At 41.8% G+C, this 21,824-nt stretch overlaps 2 protein-coding genes across 7 annotated transcripts in view; one reads left to right on the forward strand and one right to left on the reverse strand.

Annotated features, from left to right (window-relative positions):
- Window positions 1-21,824, reverse strand: part of LOC139442690 (centrosomal protein of 128 kDa-like) — an 84,135-nt gene that overhangs the window by 23,937 nt on the left and 38,374 nt on the right. For all 6 annotated transcript variants that reach the window (XM_071223565.1, XM_071223569.1, XM_071223566.1 and 3 more), the window contains 4 exons: window positions 15,401-15,429; window positions 15,068-15,137; window positions 8,702-8,779; window positions 6,995-7,054 (listed from right to left, as the gene is read on the reverse strand). In XM_071223565.1, the coding sequence (XP_071079666.1) occupies window positions 6,995-7,054; window positions 8,702-8,779; window positions 15,068-15,137; window positions 15,401-15,429 (237 nt within the window). The remainder of the gene's footprint in view (window positions 1-6,994; window positions 7,055-8,701; window positions 8,780-15,067; window positions 15,138-15,400; window positions 15,430-21,824) is intronic.
- Window positions 136-3,914, forward strand: LOC139442167 (mucin-2-like). Its single transcript, XM_071222959.1, has 4 exons — window positions 136-184; window positions 1,774-2,503; window positions 2,577-3,151; window positions 3,310-3,914. Exons 1-4 carry the CDS (start codon window positions 136-138, stop codon window positions 3,912-3,914), a joined length of 1,959 nt encoding a protein of 652 aa, XP_071079060.1.

Below are 21,824 nucleotides of genomic sequence, written 5' to 3' on the forward strand. Positions count from 1 at the left end.
TTCACAATTTGCATGTGCATGTTAATGCATGGTGCACAATTTGGATGTTTGCGTGTTTGTTGGGAGCATGATACTCACACGCATCTTCTGAATGTGACCAGCACCCAACTGTTTAGCTATCAGGTGCTTACAAAAATGCTTGCATTGCCACAGCTTGCTGAAAATCATTATCTACACGTCATGGGTATGCTGCAAACAGGAAAGGCAAAAACAAAGTTGCCAGATACTTTAAACACTACATCATAGGGAGCACAACATCCAGCCCCGATGTCTAGCAATATGTCTTATTTTGCTCCCACGTTAGTCAGGCACACTTAGCTTGATCTAGACAGCATCTGTGGTTTGGAAGACAGGACTGGGGCAGTTTTTTAATTTCATCCCACTGTTGATATGCTCGCATGCCTTGACTATATAGTTGATTAGGCATGCCCTCGATAGTCAATTCTACTTTGTAATCTTGGGATTGAAGAACTCTCGGTATCTCTTGCAAATGCTTCAGAGGGGTCCTCGATCAACATTAAAATACCCTTCAACGATCTAGCGGGGATGTTTAGATTGATATTCCACGTCGTATCTCTTTTGTTCCTGGTGATCTTTCGGTGTCGAAGCACGTACAAAATGGCTAAACTTCCTGACACTGCTAATTGGGTTGTTAGGCAGCCCCTCTTTTAAGGACGTGTCACTCTGTCTCCTGTTACCAGGTATGGGTTTTGTCAATGAATTTGTAATGATAAAACATTAATTTAGATGAATGACCAAATATGTTGTTTTAGCACTGTATTTTCAATGACATAACATTCACTCTATATGAAGCACAGTTACTTTTTCCCATTAGTATATTACATCAGCTTGTTTCTAACTCAGGCCTGGGACAGCATTTACAAAAATTGGATAGATGGCAGAATAAAAAAGTGTATATTTAAAAATTTTTTTTTTAAAATTAGCCATACAAGAAAGAAAAAATCCACACAGTGGGTCTCTGGTATTTCAAGTGTGCCATGAAGGTGACTAAATGTGGATGAGGATACCACAAATGGCAACTCACTGTGGACATTGTTCATTCTGTCATGTAGGAACACAGATGTGCGTCTACAAGTGAGGTGTTATCACACACAGATAATGTGAATCTATACACATTTTGTTATTTTCTCTATCTACCAATTTTCTTATCTGTATATTTAACATATATTGTTTGTACATTAACATATTTACATACTCATTTAAGTACTTATTCAGGTATGTATTTATCTATTCAGTGACTTAGTTATCTATTTCATCTTTTGCTATTAATGAACACAAACAGTGTCATTGTACACATTATCATCCAAATGCATTAAAATGTAAAGTGTCCATAGAAATGTGAATAAAAAAGTTCGGGAAAAAAAGGTTTAATAACATTCTGAAAAATATAAAACATGCAGTCATGGATCCTGACTGACTGTATTTCTGCACTCCAATATAGCACATGAAAATAGAACCATGAAATGGTATCTATAACTTGTTTCCTGATTGTATTATTTCCAGGGTTATTCTATAGAGCCATACTGTATTCACTGTAGTACTGTAACAGACTGGGAGGCCTGGTCTTGTTGACAGTAAGTGTCAGGTTCTTGGCCATACATGGTAGTCATACATCATCACAAACATGTCAAGTACAACAGTTTGCAACAAGGATCCATCAATCCTGTTATTCCAGCCAAACAGTAAAGGTTCTGGGTTACAAGTCAGTTTCAGTGTAACTGGTCTCACCTTAACATACCTGTCTTCAATCAGTCCTAGATACTGTGAAGGCCCAGTCCTACAACACTCTCTACATCCAGTCCTACACCACGGTCAAATACACTGTCTCCACCCAGTCTAACACCACGGTCAAATACACTGTCTACACCCAGTCCTATACCACGGTCAAATATACTGTCTACACCCAGTCCAACACCATGGTCAAATACACTGTCTACACCCAGTCCTACACCACGGTCAAATATACTGTCTACACCCAGTCCAACACCACGGACAAATACACTGTCTCCACCCAGTCTAACACCACGGTCAAATACACTGTCTACACCCAGTCCTATACCACGGTCAAATACACTGTCTACACCCAGTCCTATACCACGGTCAAATATACTGTCTACACCCAGTCCAACACCACGGTCAAATATACTGTCTACACCCAGTCCAACACCATGGTCAAATACACTGTCTACACCCAGTCCTACACCACGGTCAAATATACTGTCTACACCCAGTCCAACACCACGGACAAATACACTGTCTCCACCCAGTCCAACACCACGGTCAAATACACTGTCTACTCCCAGTCCAACACCACGGTCAAATACACTGTCTACACCCAGTCCAACACCATGGTCAAATACACTGTCTACACCCAGTCCTATACCACGGTCAAATACACTGTCTACACCCAGTCCTATACCACAGTCAAATACACTGTCTACACCCAGTCCTACACCACGGTCAAATACACTGTCTACACCCAGTCCTATACCACAGTCAAATACACTGTCTACACCCAGTCCTACAACATGGTCAAATACACTGTCTACACCCAGTCCAACACCACGGTCAAATACACTGTCTACACCCAGTCCAACACCACGGTCAAATACACTGTCTACACCCAGTCCTACACCACGGTCAAATACACTGTCTACACCCAGTCCTACACCACGGTCAAATACACTGTCTCCACCCAGTCCTACACCAAGGTCAAATACACTGTCTACACCCAGTCCTACACCACGGTCAAATATACTGTCTCCACCCAGTCCTACACCACGGACAAATACACTGTCTACTCCCAGTCCTACACCACGGTCAAATACACTGTCTACACCCAGTCCTATACCACAGTCAAATACACTGTCTACACCCAGTCCTACACCACGGTCAAATACACTGTCTACACCCAGTCCTATACCACAGTCAAATACACTGTCTACACCCAGTCCTACAACATGGTCAAATACACTGTCTACACCCAGTCCAACACCACGGTCAAATACACTGTCTACACCCAGTCCAACACCACGGTCAAATACACTGTCTACACCCAGTCCTACACCACGGTCAAATACACTGTCTACACCCAGTCCTACACCACGGTCAAATACACTGTCTCCACCCAGTCCTACACCAAGGTCAAATACACTGTCTACACCCAGTCCTACACCACGGTCAAATATACTGTCTCCACCCAGTCCTACACCACGGACAAATACACTGTCTACTCCCAGTCCTACACCACGGTCAAATACACTGTCTACACCCAGTCCTATACCACAGTCAAATACACTGTCTACACCCAGTCCAACACCATGGTCAAATACACTGTCTACACCCAGTCCAACACCACGGTCAAATATACTGTCTACACCCAGTCCAACACCACGGTCAAATACACTGTCTACACCCAGTCCAACACCACGGTCAAATACACTGTCTACACCCAGTCCTACACCACGGACAAATACACTGTCTACTCCCAGTCCTACACCACGGTCAAATACACTGTCTACACCCAGTCCTATACCACAGTCAAATACACTGTCTACACCCAGTCTTACAACATGGTCAAATACACTGTCTACACCCAGTCCAACACCACGGTCAAATACACTGTCTACACCCAGTCCAACACCACGGTCAAATACACTGTCTACACCCAGTCCTACACCACGGTCAAATACACTGTCTACACCCAGTCCTACACCACGGTCAAATACACTGTCTCCACCCAGTCCTACACCAAAGTCAAATATACTGTCTACACCCAGTCCTACGCCACGGTCAAATATACTGTCTACATCCAGTCCTACACCACGGTCAAATACACTGTCTACACCCAGTCCTACACCACGGTCAAATATACTGTCTACACCCAGTCCTGAACCACGGTCAAATACACTGTCTACACCCAGTCCTACAACATGGTCAAATACACTGTCTACACCCAGTCCTACAACATGGTCAAATACACTGTCTACATCCAGTCCTACACCACGGTCAAATACACTGTCTACACTCAGTCCTGAACCACGGTCAAATACACTGTCTCCACCCAGTCCTATACCACGGTCAAATACACTGTCTACACTCAGTCCTGAACCACGGTCAAATACACTGTCTACACCCAGTCCTACACCACGGTCAAATACACTGTCTACATCCAGTCCTACACCACGGTCAAATATACTGTCTACACCCAGTCCTACACCACGGTCAAATACACTGTCTACACCCAGTCCTACAACATGGTCAAATACACTGTCTACATCCAGTCCTACACCACGGTCAAATACACTGTCTACACCCAGTCCTGAACCACGGTCAAATACACTGTCTACACTCAGTCCTGAACCACGGTCAAATACACTGTCTCCACCCAGTCCTACAACATGGTCAAATACACTGTCTACACTCAGTCCTACAACATGGTCAAATACACTGTCTACACCCAGTCCTACAACATGGTCAAATACACTGTCTACACTCAGTCCTACAACATGGTCAAATATACTGTCTACACCCAGTCCAACACCACGGTCAAATATACTGTCTACACCCAGTCCTACACCACGGACAAATACACTCTCTACTCCCAGTCCTACACCACGGTCAAATACACTGTCTACACCCAGTCCTATACCACAGTCAAATACACTGTCTACACCCAGTCCTACAACATGGTCAAATACACTGTCTACACCCAGTCCAACACCACGGTCAAATACACTGTCTACACCCAGTCCTACAACATGGTCAAATACACTGTCTACACCCAGTCCTACACCACGGTCAAATACACTGACTACACCCAGTCCTACACCACGGTCAAATACACTGTCTCCACCCAGTCCTACACCACAGTCAAATATACTGTCTACACCCAGTCCTACGCCACGGTCAAATATACTGTCTACATCCAGTCCTACACCACGGTCAAATACACTGTCTACACCCAGTCCTACACCACGGTCAAATACACTGTCTCCACCCAGTCCAACACCACGGTCAAATACACTGTCTACACCCAGTCCTACACCACGTTCAAATATACTGTCTACACCCAGTCCTACAACATGGTCAAATACACTGTCTACACCCAGTCCTACAACATGGTCAAATACACTGTCTCCACCCAGTCCAACACCACGGTCAAATACACTGTCTACACCCAGTCCTACACCACGGTCAAATATACTGTCTACACCCAGTCCTACAACATGGTCAAATACACTGTCTCCACCCAGTCCAACACCACAGTCAAATACACTGTCTACACCCAGTCCTACACCACGGTCAAATACACTGTCTACACCCAGTCCTACACCACGGTCAAATACACTGTCTACACTCAGTCCTACACCACGGTCAAATATACTGTCTATACCCAGTCCTGAACCACGGTCAAATACACTGTCTACACCCAGTCCTACACCACGGTCAAACATACTGTCTACATCCAGTCCTACACTACGGTCAAATACACTGTCTACACCCAATCCTACACCACGGTCAAATATATTGTCAACACCCAGTCATACACCACGGTCAAATATACTGTCTATACCCAGTCCTGAACCACGGTCAAATACACTGTCTACACCCAGTCCTACACCACGGTCAAACATACTGTCTACACCCAGTCCTACACTACGGTCAAATACACTGTCTACACCCAATCCTACACCACGGTCAAATATATTGTCAACACCCAGTCATACACCACGGTCAAATACACTGTCTACACCCAGTCATACACCACGGTCAAATATACTGTCTACACTCAGTCCTACAACACGGTCAAATATACTGTCTACACCACAGTCAAATGTACTGTCTACACCCAGTCAAACACCACGGTCAAATATACTGTCTACACCCAGTACTACAACACTGTCTACACCCAGTCCTACATCACTGTCTACACCCAGTCCTACATCACTGTCTACACCCAGTACTACATCACTGTCTACACCCAATCCTACATCACTGTCTACACCCAGTCCTACATCACTGTCTACACCCAGTCCTACATCACTGTCTACACCCAGTCCTACATCACTGTCTACACCGAGTCCTACATCACAGTCTACACCGAGTCCTACAACATGGTCCACACGCAGTCCTACAACACTGTCCACACGCAGTCCTACAGCACTGTCTACACTCAGGCCTACAACACTGTCTACACCCAGTCCTACATCACTGTCCACACCCAGTCCTACATCACTGTCCACACCCAGTCTTACTTTTAAAATGGGAAATTGAACAGACATTTGCTGCAGATCTGGGGTTGAATATGGGTCTAACCCCCCCCCCCCCCCCCCCCCCCCGAACAATATAATAGCTTATGTTATGATTCATCTAATCCCTGACAATCCAGATCCAGATATAGATATCCAGATAAATGCAATTTGCACATGTTCTTGTGTTTGCACTTTCCATAGAATTACGATGGAAAGTAAAAAAACAAATTTAATTTCCCTGTCCATGGGTGTATAATAAATTATTAACTGATCCATGCCCTGTCTGACAGGTGTGGATCAAAGTAATGCGTTCTCACTCTCAGCAATGGTGACTTATCCGTTGACCGATATACCATTACATCGGACATGTACCACATTTTCATTCACCACATGCAGTTTGACAACCAAAAAATAACCCACAACAAAATGTGTATCACATTCCTCTTTAGATCTTTTTGACAAACAACTGGTATCAAAATATCCCAAACCAAATTCATCACTCACACAATTGAGTTCCGGCAGCAGAGACGCCATAGCGATTAGCCAGTGGCTGTCCCTTCTAACGTCAAAAACAAAAACAGAAGCTAGGAAGCGGGGATCAGTCTATTGTGAATCATTTGAAGGCTTTTCCCATGCAATCAGTTTAACTAAACATCTTGATTGGACAAATTGTACCCGCTTGGACATGGCAGTCTTTAAAAAAAGGCTTACACACATACCTTCATCTCTGTGACCAGGTACATGATAGTCTTTGCTCCTTTTGTCAAACCATTGATGGGCTGAAAGTACAACCAAAGAAAAGTTTTATGTAAAGATTATCTCTGAAAGATATCCCTGAGACTCACCTGGTACTTGGACCTTGCTGTCAAGATCACAGATAAGTTTATTTATATTAATTGGATGATAGTACTTTAGATAGAGGTATTATGGTATGGTTAAATTAGCATATTAAGCTTGGGGGTTGTCGTTAGATACTGTCAGGTAATACGATGGGAGCAGGTCAGATTCAGGGAAGCATAACTAGGGATGGCTGGGGAATTAATTCGTGTAATAATAGGGAGGTCAGGGGTAGCTTGGGTAATGGGGGTCAGTTTAAATAGCGGGGCAGAGTAGTAATTTGCCAGAATCAGTATTTTTCTCCTACAAGGTTCCAGAAATGGACTGACATTGTGAAAGCCTCTCACACTGGTTGACGTAAGTCTTTGCATTTATTTGTTTCGTGTAGGATTGTGTATATTGAGGACAGATGTAATCATATGCATATATTGTAATAATGAATAGCAGCTTACCAAAAAATATGAAAGTACAAACTCAGTGACATGTGATCTCAGAGCATTGACGCTATGTTATATGTATTGTAAGGTATTGACATGTACCTAAGTGATTGGAGTTGCTGATATTATATTGTTGTGTCCCAGAATTGGCCGGTGATTCTTGTAGTCAAGTAAGGAGGAGAGAAGTACCTCCAATACCACATAAGGACATAAGTGTCTCTGATACTTCATAAGGATAGGCGTACCTCCATGGCAGTGTGTAACGTAGGATGAACACAGCCATGACATCCATGTAACACAGGCCCCCTCAACTCAGTGGGGGAACCATGGCCTGGGGGTGATAACACAACATCAAGATACAGACTAAGTGTCCTCTTGTGAACTAAAACAGTGCAGTGACATTGAACGTACATAAATGTGTACCGTGTACCAGGTACCAGGACACTGCCTCCATGTCATGCCACTCACCTGGTACTTGGACACTGCCTCCTAGTCATGACACTCACCTGGTACTTGGACACTGCCTCCATGTCATGACACTCACCTGGTACTTGGACACTGCCTCCATGTCATGACACTCACCTGGTACTTGGACACTGCCTCCATGTCATGCCACTCACCTGGTACTTGGACACTGCCTCCTAGTCATGACACTCACCTGGTACTTGGACACTGCCTCCTAGTCATGACACTCACCTGGTACTTGGACACTGCCTCCATGTCATGCCACTCACCTGGTACTTGGACACTGCCTCCATGTCATGACACTCACCTGGTACTTAGACACTGCCTCCATGTCATGACACTCACCTGGTACTTGGACACTGCCTCCGTGTCATGACACTCACCTGGTACTTGGACACTGCCTCCATGTCATGACACTCACCTGGTACTTGGACACTGCCTCCTAGTCATGACACTCACCTGGTACTTGGACACTGCCTCCATGTCATGCCACTCACCTGGTACTTGGACACTGCCTCCTAGTCATGACACTCACCTGGTACTTGGACACTGCCTCCATGTCATGCCACTCACCTGGTACTTGGACACTGCCTCCTAGTCATGACACTCACCTGGTACTTGGACACCGCCTCAATGTCATGCCACTCACCTGGTACTTGGACACTGCCTCCTAGTCATGACACTCACCTGGTACTTGGACACTGCATCCATTTTTCCTGCCTCCAACACTGCCTCCACTTCAAGTGCCATCTCCTGGACAATATGCTGCGGATAGGACATCTCGTTATAGCATGGTCTCAAAGCAGTCCAACTCAATCCCAGTGAATGTTACCCACAACAATGACTCATGGCTATGACCCTAAGTATATATATATAGTTTACAGAGAATGCAATGTCTTTCTGCATTTAAGAAGGTACAAATGAATAGCATCAGACAAGTGGAACATTTACCTAATGCTCTGAAAAGAACACTCCCTTTGCATATTAGGAAGACGTTTGTATGAATGGTGACATGTTTCTATCTTCTTTACTTTGAAATAATTCACTTCTTATCAAACCACATGCTGCCAAGCTCATACGTATCAGTACAGATACGACTGAGGGGAGCTTTCTATTCTAACAATCAACAGTCAACACAGTAAACCTATGTCTGCATTCCACAGCAGAGTCACATTAATCATTTGTACTATTAGGGCGCTTGTTTTAACAGGTGCCAATAATAATGTCTAATGTAAATGTAAAATCTCAAGTGGATATTTGCCTGAGGCGGATCTATATGCCTGTAAGATGAATGCCTTAACCAAAAAGAGGAAGAAACAAATGTTTCCATTGTCTCCTTATGTAACCCTGGCACAATAGGTCATCTGTATCTTCCGATACCTGGACCATAGCCAATGTGAACCAGCAGTTCTCTTTATGCACTTGCTGATTCTTAGCAACAAAGTCCCACATCAGACCCAGATGTACAGTCCAACTAGGTATTCTGTGAAGCTGCACTTGCGTAAAGTTTAATGCATGCACTTCACCGATGCGTGCAGCTGCAATCAAAGCAGTCATCTGACAAATATACAGCTTTCTGTGCAAGAAACTGCATTGATGCTTCAGCTAAGTGTTTTAAAACCACACCCAGATCCCATAAGGTATGATGCTCTGATCCTCAACATGAAGGCTTTAAGCACTGCCTGAAAATAGTAACCGTGTTTCATATATCTTTCAATACATATAATTAAAAATTGTGTCCATTGGAAGCATGATACTCCCACCCATTTTCTGAATGTGAACAGCACACAATGATTGTTCAGCTATCAGGTGCTCATAAAAACACTTTTGTTTCAGCGTAAATAATGCTTGAGCAATGCCACGGCTTGCTGAAAATCATTTTAATGTTCATAGAGACACAATATCATCTCTTTGGAGATTTTATCTACGGCAGGGCAACACTCATGCTTTGTCACTGGCCAGTCGTCCACAAGGCAACCATATTTGGTTGGTGCATCTTACAGAATTCATACCAAACTGCCACATTAACAGCTCAACCAATTCCTGGGTTGAGACCAATGGGTGTCAGAACCATACGCAACCAGTTGAGGGAGCACAACTTCTGGTCCTGATGTCCAGTGATATGCCCTAGTTTGTTTCCACGTCACCCTCAGGTAGTAACACATAGAATCCTGTGTGCAAACCACATCGAAATGAATCCCGGACTACTGACGTTAGCAGAAGTCAAAGATACCATTTTGAAGGAAATCCAATGCGTGAAATGTGACCTCGGAAGACAGATAACCACACTTTCAAATGAAGTTCAAGCTTTGAGTACCAGATTTAATAACATTGAATCAAAGATGACCAAACTCCAGAGTGACATGGAAACTGTACAACACAATCAGAGCATAATGTACAAGGACGTTGGTTTGATCTCCGGCAAGATAGAAGTAGTGGAAGAGAAACTAGCATGGTTCGATGGCGAGATCGACGAGCTAGAGGCATTTAGCAGGCGTGACAACTTATCCTCTATAACATGACAGAGGAAACAGGGGAGACGCACACTGATTGCAAGGTCAAGGTACTAGATATCTTGAACAGCCATATTCAGACCAAGACATGGGTTAGTGATGACATCATCGTGAGGATACCTCTAAACCAAGACAGCTCATTGCTAAAATACGGCTATCTGATGACAAGATTGAACCTTTGAAAGCTCGAACAACACTCAAGAATATCAGCTATGGAGTCTCAAGTGACTTAACTATCCGCCAATGTGAACAACTAAAAGCCGTGAAAGATAGAGGATTGGATATTTCAAGAATGGTAAGCTGTTAACTAAACCACGTAATGATGAACATAATCATGACACACAAATCAGAGAGCTCCAAACGACAATTGAGGAGTACCTCACAGCGTGGTGGCTACCATAGGAAATAACAATCTGGCCAGGGCCAGTATTCGACACAGAATGGAAATAACCTGCAACGATAAACATTAGTCATTGTTGTCCTGGAACATTTGTGGCCTACTTAAAATGTTTGATCATTGTGACTTTATTGCCTACCACCAATCATTTGATATTGTGTGTCTCTTGGAGACATTTATATCAGATTTCCCAGACTTAAACTGGCTACCTAGTTAAAACATAGTTTTCAGGTAGATGTTCTGGTGGTGTGTGTCTCTGCGTTAGGCAAGATGTTGTGAACCAGTGCATCCACCTTAGCTGCGATATAGAAAACTTCATATGTTTAAAATTTCCAAAATCTGTGTTTAATTTAAAATTTGATTTAATGTTGTTGTGTACATATGTCCCTCCAGCAGGTTCTACATTTTACAATGGGAGTACTGATTCAGGTTGCCTTATTGATAAACTGGTAAATCTGCTGGGGTTAATTGTGTTATTAAGTACTCATTACCTGATATTATGCCTTTTCTGGTTAAATGTTTCAATCGTTTTTTTGATACAGGTGTTTTTCCTTCTGTCTGGACAAAATCTATTATTATTCCGTTATTCAAGAATGGTAACGTAAACAATCCTGACAATTACTGGGGTATATCTCTCACTAGTATTCTTGGTAAAGCATTTACCTCTATCATGAATAATAGATTAACACTGTGGTCAAATATGAGAGATTTGATCCCTGAAACATATGAGGGATTTAGAAAGGACTATTCGACTTTTGACCACATATTTACTTTGTATGCAGTCATTAAGAAATATTTATCATACAGAAAACGTAAGTTATATGTTGCCTTTGTTGATTTTAAAAAGGCAATTGATTCTGTAAATAGAGCTAAATTGTGGAAATGTTTGAAAAATAAGGGTTTAGGAGGCAAAATGCTTGTCATTGTTAAATCAATGTATGCAAATGTAAAATCATGTGTTCGCTATGGTGATACTAAAAGTGACTTTTTTTATTGTCCGATAGGCTTACACCAAGGATGTGTTTTAAGTTCAATAATTTTCTCATTTTTCATAAATGGTGAGGTGAGGTGAGGTGAAATGGGGTTCAAGATTATTGCACTTATATAGGGACGTGCATGCACGTGTGTGTGTGGCTGTTGTACTAGTCCGGACTGATGATGATTTATATTGCTAGAACACTGAGATATACCATGCCGCAGTTTAACATGAATACCCCACTCAGACACAGTATACTGACTCTGAGCCAACCAGTTCTTCTTTTAGCCATTTAATGCCAAACGCCAGACAGGGTAACAACATGTACCATCTTTTAACGACTTTTGGTATGACGCGGCCGGGGATCAAACCCTGGACCTTCCGCTTTCCGGGCGGATGCTCTACCACTAGACCACTGAGGCGTTTTTTTACAAATGAGTTATATGTTGATATCATGCAGTCTGGTAGACATGGCGTCCAGCTCTTCCCTGTCATATTGGAACTTTTCATGCTACTTTTTGCAGATGATGTGATTTTGATGTCAAGTACTATTATTGGTCTACAGAAGCAGCTTGACATACATTCGCAATATGCAGATAAATGGAAACTTAGTGTTAATCTTGATAAAACTCATATTGTTATATTTCATAGAGATTGTCGAGTCGCCGCAAGAGGGAAATGTTTTTTTAAAGGTAAATGTATTAATGTTGTGAATGAATACAAATACCTTGGCATATTGTTTACTCATACACTGAATCTGAATAAGTCTGTAATTAATCTCACAAACAGAGCAAAGAAAGCTCAGTTACAAGTCCACTCTGTTATCTCTATGCTTGGAGTTCTTTCACCGAAAATGTATTTTAAATTATTTGATTCTCAAATACAACCTATTTTACTATAGGGGTCTGAGATATGGGGTTGTAAAGAGTTCTATACAACTGAAAAGGTTCATCTCCTCGCTTGTAAAAAGTTTTTGAATGTTGGTATGTCAACACCAAGTAATATGGTTTATGGAGAATGCGGGAGATTCCCATTGTACATTATATCTTACACTCGTTGCTTGAAGTATTGGGGTAAAATAATAATTATGCCTGAACAGCGTTTACCTAAGAAAGCCTACAACATGCTTGTGCACCTCGATAGTCTTGGAAAGAACACATGGGCTTCTTGTATACGTACATTGCTTTTTACATATGGCTTTGGTTTCATTTAGCTGTCCCAGACAATTGGTAATGCAAATGTTTTCATTAAGTACTTTCGCATGCGTGCCATTGATATGTTTCATCAGAAATGGCATTCAGATATTTATGAAAGTTCAAGATGTGATACTTATCGCCAGTTCAAGTCATTGCTTGAACCAGAATCTTATTTGTCAAACTTACGGTATAGGAATTTTTGTAACATCATTATTCGTTTTAGACTTGGCCTGCATGATTTAAAAATTAACACAGGGAGATTTTCATCTTTTGAGAATCCCTAAGGTTATGCCCATTCTGTGACAGTGTTGTCGAAGATGAACACCATTTTATGTATATTTGCCCTATATACGAAAATCTAAGAAACAAGTACTTACCGCAGTGGTCTCATTTTAATGCTATAACATTGTCTTCATTACTGTCCTGCAAGGATCTTCTAACACAAAATCAACTGGCTTAGTACATACATCTTGCGGTTTTTTTACGAAGTGAATTGTTACCTTGACTATGTATGTTATATAAATATGTTATGTAACTCCGTTGTATATGGGCGCGTGGCCTTTCATACAATAAACAAAGAATTGAATTGAAGACAAAACTGGAACAGTATACTGTTCACTGATGAGTCCAGGTTTCATCTGCACAACTCTGATGGTCGTGCAAAGGCCTACAGGCGTTCAGGAGAACATTTTAGCAATGCTTGCACTACTCAACTTTGAGAGATAACATCTTGGATGAGATGGAAATGACAACTACGATGGGACAATGTTTGGCTGACATTTGGAACAACATACCCATGGCTGTTTTTAATCATCTGGTGTCCTCAAAGTACCACCACCGCTAGCCTGTATCATGCCTTAATTAATTTTACTCATGCTAATGTGGTCCATCACACTTGGATTCATTCAGATGCACTTGTCAAAGAATTTAAGACAGTAGATTCTGAGTGTCATATGTAAGAAGGGTGCAAAGACATCACAGGCGTCGGAGGCATGGGCGATGCCAAACACACTGAAGATGCTTAAATCGTCACAGGAGGGTGTCCCCAATGATAAGACAACAAAACTGAAGGGTACAGACAGGACATCTGACCTATCAATGTATTCAACTCACTGAAAGGCAGCAATACAAAGGCCAAGACCAGGTGCTAGAAGGCGTTGATGCTCTCGAAGCCACTTCTGCGCTCTGAAGCTATGAAGCAACCATGCATCCACGTTTTCTTGGAATCTACCGGTGATTCAGTCAAGACACACCCAACTTTACAGGATTTTAATGCAAGGATCGGCAAAAATTGTATCTGAAACTATTTTTTTTATCAGGAATAACATATTCCAATATCTTGTTATTTTAGTTGCAGCTTTTACTAAATGAATTTAAAATAATAATAACCCTAAGCGAAGCAGCTGATCGCTATTGCCAGTTATTATTTTTCATATGGAACCAGTTTGACCAGTCGCCGTCAGGGCTCCTGTGCATGTGATCGCGAGAACTACGTGTTTACATAGAATCGTCAAACTATAACAATTATGACTTTTAACGTGTCAAGGTATGGCATTTATGATATATGTATCCATTCTCTTGCAATTAAAGTTTGTTTCAATGCGTCAATAGCGGTAATCTGACCGTGGTTGCTGTTCATAACGGTGAGTTGTGCGATCCTCTGATCGCTTCACACTTTTTATAGCCAGACTGTGTAATTACATGATTAATTTGCGTACTTCAGTATGGATTTGTTGACATGGTATTTACCTGCTCACGGTAATGTCTTTCCATTGGGGGAAAAAACATCAAAACTCATTATTGCGTGTATAATGCGCACCCCCTTCTACACAGCTGTGTTTTTTGTATAAAAAAAGTGCGCACTATACTCCCGAAAATACGGTAGTGTAGCAACCATATGCATGATGCACTCAGTGTGTACCAGCTATATCAGTAGTCATAACTGGAATTTCATAAAGCAAGATAACTTACTGTCTGTTGGTCCTCCAGTCTTTTCAGTTCTGCTTGAGCTGCCACCAGTTGATCATCAAGACGCCGTACTCTGCAGCAAACATAACCTCAAATTACACAAGTATTCAAATAGTCTAAAAGTGAGTGAGGGAATGTTGTTTATGCCAGTCAGCAATATCCCAGCTATAACCAGGCGGCAAGGTAAACAAAGGGTTAACAGCATGAGAAATGACCCGTACCATTGAAGCAAAATGACACACAATGAGCCGAGTCATGCATTATAACTTCCATTCCACATTAGTCAACTCTAAGTAAATTTCCAGATGGTGGTGGCTCTATATAAAGGGGACCTACCTGCTTATGTCATCCTCAGCCAGATGTGTCTGAAACATACACCATCTGTGTCAGCACAGATCACATGGATTCACTACAACATCCATCAGCTGCCATGTGCTCTAAATCACTCACATCAAGAGAAATTCTAATAAAATGCTCAGATTATCACAATGTCAGGGACTGCTACTGCCTTGAATGAGAAGAAAACAGAAGCTCTTAGAAATACAGAACATGTGACAATAGGTACTCCATTTAATGAAAGGGAAAAGACAGAAAAGAGAGTGAGTGAGTATGGTTTAACCCCACAATTAGCCAAATAGAGTTAAACACATTTCATGAAAATACGAAGCAGCCTCCTCCTTCTCCCCCTCCTTACCATTTCCTGAATGCCCCCAAACTTGGATCATGAACCTTTTCTCCTTTACGACATTAGGTGACAGCTGACCTCATTAGGTGACAGCTGACCTCACACATGGTCAATGCAGTACATCTTTGAAACTAATTAACTATAACTCTAGCTACCTTAAACCAGAAGGGCTTATAAAATTACCTTGACGATCAATTTCCACTTCCCACTGAGTAATTCTGATCTTCAACAGATCACATGCGAGAACATTACTTCTTGCAAACAATGGTTGTGTTACAAATAATAAGTCACCATAACATACTAAAAATATTACTGAACGACCTTCAAAACAACCTTGACACAATCATGACATATGATAAGTGTTGAGTTAGTTGCTTTGACTTCATCTTTATTGCAAACACCTTTGATATTGCATGAATTAAATTGATATTTCATGAACTTTTAACTGTTTCATAATTTGACCTCAAGTGAATTTGACTACATTATGTAGGTCACTCAAAACTAGATGCTATCAGAACCCCCACCCAAGAGATCACCTATACCATGTATCATCATCACATTTCATTCATAAATCACTCAAGTCATCATGTACACAAGCTTCCTGAACGCTAAACTTTCTTCCAGTGATCTTGACCTTTAATGTCATAAAATCACAAGTGAGAACATTACTTTTTGTAAACTTACGTGGTGTAAAAAAATATGAAGTCTTTACAATAAACTGCCAATGATTTCTGAATGAAACTATTTATATCTCATTTCATAAGTGAATGACCTTAAAACTAACTTTGACACAGCCAGGACAGGAATTCAGCTAATAACTGAGTCATATCATAAGCGATTCGTAAAAGCTCAGATTTCTCATACATTCATCCAAACTTTCATGGAATTTGAACCAAGTTTCATAATTTGACATCTAGTGACCTTGACCTTACACAGAGGTCAAGCAAAAGTTGATATGACCTTATAAAGTAAGTTTCAACAAATGCAATTTATAAATATCAAACAATAGTTAATTTTATTAATAATTCTAAGAATACTACCTATTACATCATAGCCATAGATCCTGTATTTTGGCAGCAGACACACTAAATCTTCATATTTTCAACAGAAGTCCTCTTCACTGTCTACTACACACAACTAGTTGTTCCATTAATAGCACATCTAGCTCACCAGCTCTTCTGTGCGTAAAGCGAGAAAAACATCACTTCTTTCAATAAACACCTAACCACTGGAGGGATGCAGGGGTGGATTGGCACATGGAGATAAGCATCCTAAAGGTCGAGGCTGATGACCCATTCTCCTGTTCCAAGTGATGAATGTGGCTTCCTGCCTGATTCCGTCGGGAATCTGGGAGGCGGGACCAAGTACTTCTTGTTGAGTGTTTTGAGATCGATAATCATTCTCATCTCTGTGGAGCTCTTCGGTACCAAAAACACCGGGGAGTAGAACCCCCGGGTTTCGCTGGTATCCCGCAATCTCCTAATGGCCCGTTTGGTGATAAGGGTCTTGGTGGCAAGGTTGGCTGAGTCCAATTTGGCACCCCTCTGGTGAAACCTGCGTCCCACCAGGCGGGATACAAGTCGAGGGCGCTTGAGAAAATGTAGCTTGTACCTGTGATCGAGAACGTAAAAAATCCTGTGGTCGGTCGTAATGTGCATCCAATTTTCGGATGAACATCAGGGTTTCTCCCGTGACATCATCATGTTGGTAGAGGTGGCATCGCATGATGAATTCCAGAGGTTAACCAATTCAGGTAAGTGCCAATGTCCATAGATAGATAGGTCCTTATTCGAGAGCCCCATCATCCAATGGTGTCCATGACTCTGGTAGGATTAGCTGACGTGCTGGCTGATGGTCAGGTATGTGCGGGAGCCATACAGGATCTTCGGTGGATCGGCTGGTTGACTCTGAAGGGGGGGTAAGGCGTGCTTGCCACTACCCCGCTGTTCATCAGGAAGTCATGATCTGGGCATGCTGGTTGTCGCCGCAGATCACTTGGGCTCAGTAGGCTGCTTAACCCCACGTGGCCTCTTGGCTTGTCTACTTCTGAAAGTGATGGCGGTTCATTGGGTGATGATCAGAGCTTCCATGCAGGCCTGCTGTAGGGCAAACAACTTTTCCAGGGCGTTGATCTGGACCCCCAAGGCTGGATCTGGTTGGGGTGTCGAAGGGATAGATGGCGTAGAGATGGTCTCCTTGGTGGAAGATAGGATCGAGTCCACCTTCTTCTTTGCAGCCTCCTTGTGTTTAGCCTTAACAATGGAGTCATCCAACCTTATAAAAAAGGACTTGGAGAGGGGAGAGCAAAGGTCGCATCGTGACTCCTCCGTGCATAAGGGTTCCCTGCACTTCCAGCAGAAGTTTTGAGGATCGCCAGTGACCATAAACTGACCACACTGTGGAGGACGCCATAATATGTGAAAACACCAAAAAATCAACCCCAGTATACTTACGTATCCAGCCGGTTCAGACCAAATAATATAGTATTTCTGAAGAAATTAGCTAATCAGTGTGACTACATATACCAAGTGCTAGAGCAAAAACAAAAAACAGGTGTTGACTCTAGCACACACAAGAAAGAAGTGAAGTTTTTCCCACCTTTATGCACAGAAGAGCTGGTTACCTAGATGTGCTATTAGGGGAACAACAAGTTGTGTGTAGTTGACAGTGAAGAGGACTTCTGTTGAAAATCTGAAGATTTAGTTATAGTGTGTCTGCAGCCAAAATACAGGATTTATGGCTATGATGTAATAGAGGTAGAGGATTCGCAGGAATTACTCAGATCATTGTGTGTACAGGTCTTCTGGATGCCTATAGTTCACACTGAGTGACCTTAACACTCAAGGTAATCTAGCACATGTCAGAAACATTCCCTTGGGGTATGTAGGAGATATATTAGGTTTTAAGTCTCTAAGTCTCACAAGTATGTAGTTGAGAAAAACAATTGCAGTGGTGGTTGCAGCAGCAGAGTTCAAATTGAAGCAAACACATTAAGTAGGCCCCAATCACAGGGTGTGCTTATTAACCAGAAAAGTGTACTGTAAATCTTGAAATTAACACAAGCGTGAATTAAATGCAAAAAATGCGAGTGGTCTGACTGACTGACTGATGTAGGAGATTTAACGTGCGCTTTCCGACTGTAGCATATTTAGCACACGGGTGAGTGGTCTTTGCTAAACATTGCATTTATATCAACAATAAGACATTTTGGATAGCAGAAATACCAACTTAGACATACGCTGAAAACAAACAACTATGTATTCCACATCACTGTTTATTGAGCAGCACTTGTAAGAAGTATATAAACAATGTAATTCAAACACTAATTACATCATAAACCCAGATCAAAGCGGTTTCACTCCTGGCCGCTCAACCCTAGATAACCTCGCCCGACTAGAACAAGATATTAAGACAGGACAACTAAATAAACAATATACCACAGGCATCTTCTTAGACTTCTCTAAAGCTTTCGACATGGTATGGCACGATGGGCTAATACAAAAACTTAAAAAAATAGGACTCAAAGGTCAGATAATAAACTACATCCAGGACTTCCTAAACAATCGTAAAATAACCGTGGGTATAGACCAAACTCTATCGGACCAATGTCCCCTAGAAAATGGCACTCCACAGGGCAGTATCCTCAGCCCCACCCTCTTCAATATAATGATAAACGATCTATTCGAGGGTCGATCCCCTAAAGTAAACACATCAAAATTCGCGGATGATGGAGCCATCTGGATCCGCACTAAAAGCATGAAAATGGCCAAAAATCTAATCCAAAAATCTCTTAATAAAATACAACAATGGGCTGACAAATGGGGCTTCTCCCTTAACTCAGAAAAAACAACAGGAATAGTATTCAAACATAAAAACATGAAACCCGCCTCCCCAATCCTCCAGCTAAACAATTAAACAATCAAATTTAAAAAACAAACCAAATTCTTAGGACTTATTTTCGATGAACATCTCACCTGGGATGCTCACATCCAAAACCTAACAACTAAATGTAGTAAAGACCTAAACACCCTAAGATGCCTAACTGGCTCGAACTGGGGAGCCTCCAAAGATACTCTCCTCTCTCTCTACATATCCCTAATTAGATCAAAACTAGACTACGACTGCGCCATATACAACACCCTAAACAACTCTCTATCTAAAAAACTTGACTCAATACAATATCAGGCTCTCAAACTCATTACACGCACCCAACATGGCACCTCCTACACCTCACTTCAGGCCTTAACAGGAGAAATGCCACTAAGTCTACGCAGGGAACAGCTAAGCTTAAATTTCTGGGCCGCGTCCCAATCAAACCCTCTCATCCAAAACTTAATAAACCAAAACATCAGCCCTAGAAACCAAGCTCTAGCTCGTAAACACCCCTTACTTACCCCAATATCCCAAAGAATAACAAACTACCTAAATGAACACCAAATTAAAAATCTTAAACAAAACTGCAAACAATCAAATATCTTCACCCCTAAACTTAAAATACCCAAAATAGACACAACACTAGCTAGCCATACCACACAACCAACTAAAACCACACAATCCTTCCGACTCCCAAATAACCAATCAATATTCACGGCAGAACTAATGGGCATGGCCTCAGCCCTCCACAATCAAGAATCCAAAAACCACCAAAAAATCCTAATACTTACTGACTCCCTAAGTGGACTACAAGCCCTCCAAAACAAAAATACCAAAATCCGACCTAAATTAATAAATCAAATACTTAAAAGCTCCAACGACCTAACTAAGGCAGGCAAACAAATAACCTTCTTGTGGATACCCGCCCACGTAGGAATATACGGTAATGAAAACGCCGATAAAGCAGCTAAACTATCCCTCAAAATCCCAGAAATAAGCTTAAACTTACCCATCTCAAAATCAGAAATTAAAAGTGTAAACAAGCAAAAAATCACCAAAAAATGGCATAACCTATATCTAAACTCAAATAGCCAAATCAAAAGAGTGCTCAGCAAACCACTAACCAAACCAAAAATTCTCCATCCATCAAAAAAAATCGACAGAGTAATCACTAAACTCCAAACAGGACACACCAACCTAAATAACCACCTACAAAAAATTAAAAAACACACTACAGGTAACTGCCCACACTGCAAACAACCAGAAACCCCAGAACACGCACTCATCCACTGCACACACTACCTAACACATCGAACTGCATTACAAACCACCCTCAATCTAAACAAGGCTCTCACTCTAGAAGCAATACTAAACCCACAAAATAAACTAGAAAACTTCAAGGCCTTAGGCGTATTCTTAATCAAAACGGAACTAATAAAACGCATCTAAAACCATAATAACCTACCACATCAAAATCACATAAACAAACAATCACCATACCCAGCCCCCTTAGTTCTCCTCCCCAACCCCATCGGCATCTATTCCAAATCTCAAAATTCCCAGATTCTATATAAGCAACCCCTAAAGCCCCCTCTTGGGATGCACACACCACCCTCGCCCCTTTCGGAAACACATTAAATGGCCTGGCCGGGCCCGTGTGCAAAATACGCATCAGTCGGAAAGCGCATGTTAAATCTCCAAAGTAAGTAAGTAAGTAAGTAACACTAATTACATCCTGTGAATTGTCACGGCTGGGGTCAAGACAAGAGTTCTACTCACTTATGTCATCACTGATCACACCTGCAAGTCCAGACAGACACCACCCACACAACACAGTGTCTTTGTTCTTTGCGACTGCGGCAAAGGCACAAGCCAGCGTGCATGTATTGTTTTAGCAGAAGTACTCTACTCAGCGCTAAAAAGCAGTGCTATTTGGTGTGTGATTGGATTAATGTAAGGCTGGATTAAGGTGAGGATTCTTCTGTGAACCTGACAGAGCGCATTTTCATTAGAAATACATCCACTTATGTTTGAGAGGAGGGGGGTGTTGCATTCATATTGAGTCTTTAGGCTCGATCTCTTTTGGAGACTCATTAATTTCATGATTTACAGTATATGAAATCAAACCAAACATATCGCTTCTGCTCAAATCACTGAAAGGTGTAATTCAAATTAAAACAACGAAGGTGACTACCCAATCCT

Source organism: Haliotis cracherodii, unplaced genomic scaffold (genome assembly GCF_022045235.1).
Source record: "Haliotis cracherodii isolate W230 unplaced genomic scaffold, xgHalCrac1.p SCAF_5, whole genome shotgun sequence".
Taxonomy (NCBI): Eukaryota; Metazoa; Mollusca; class Gastropoda; order Lepetellida; family Haliotidae; genus Haliotis; species Haliotis cracherodii.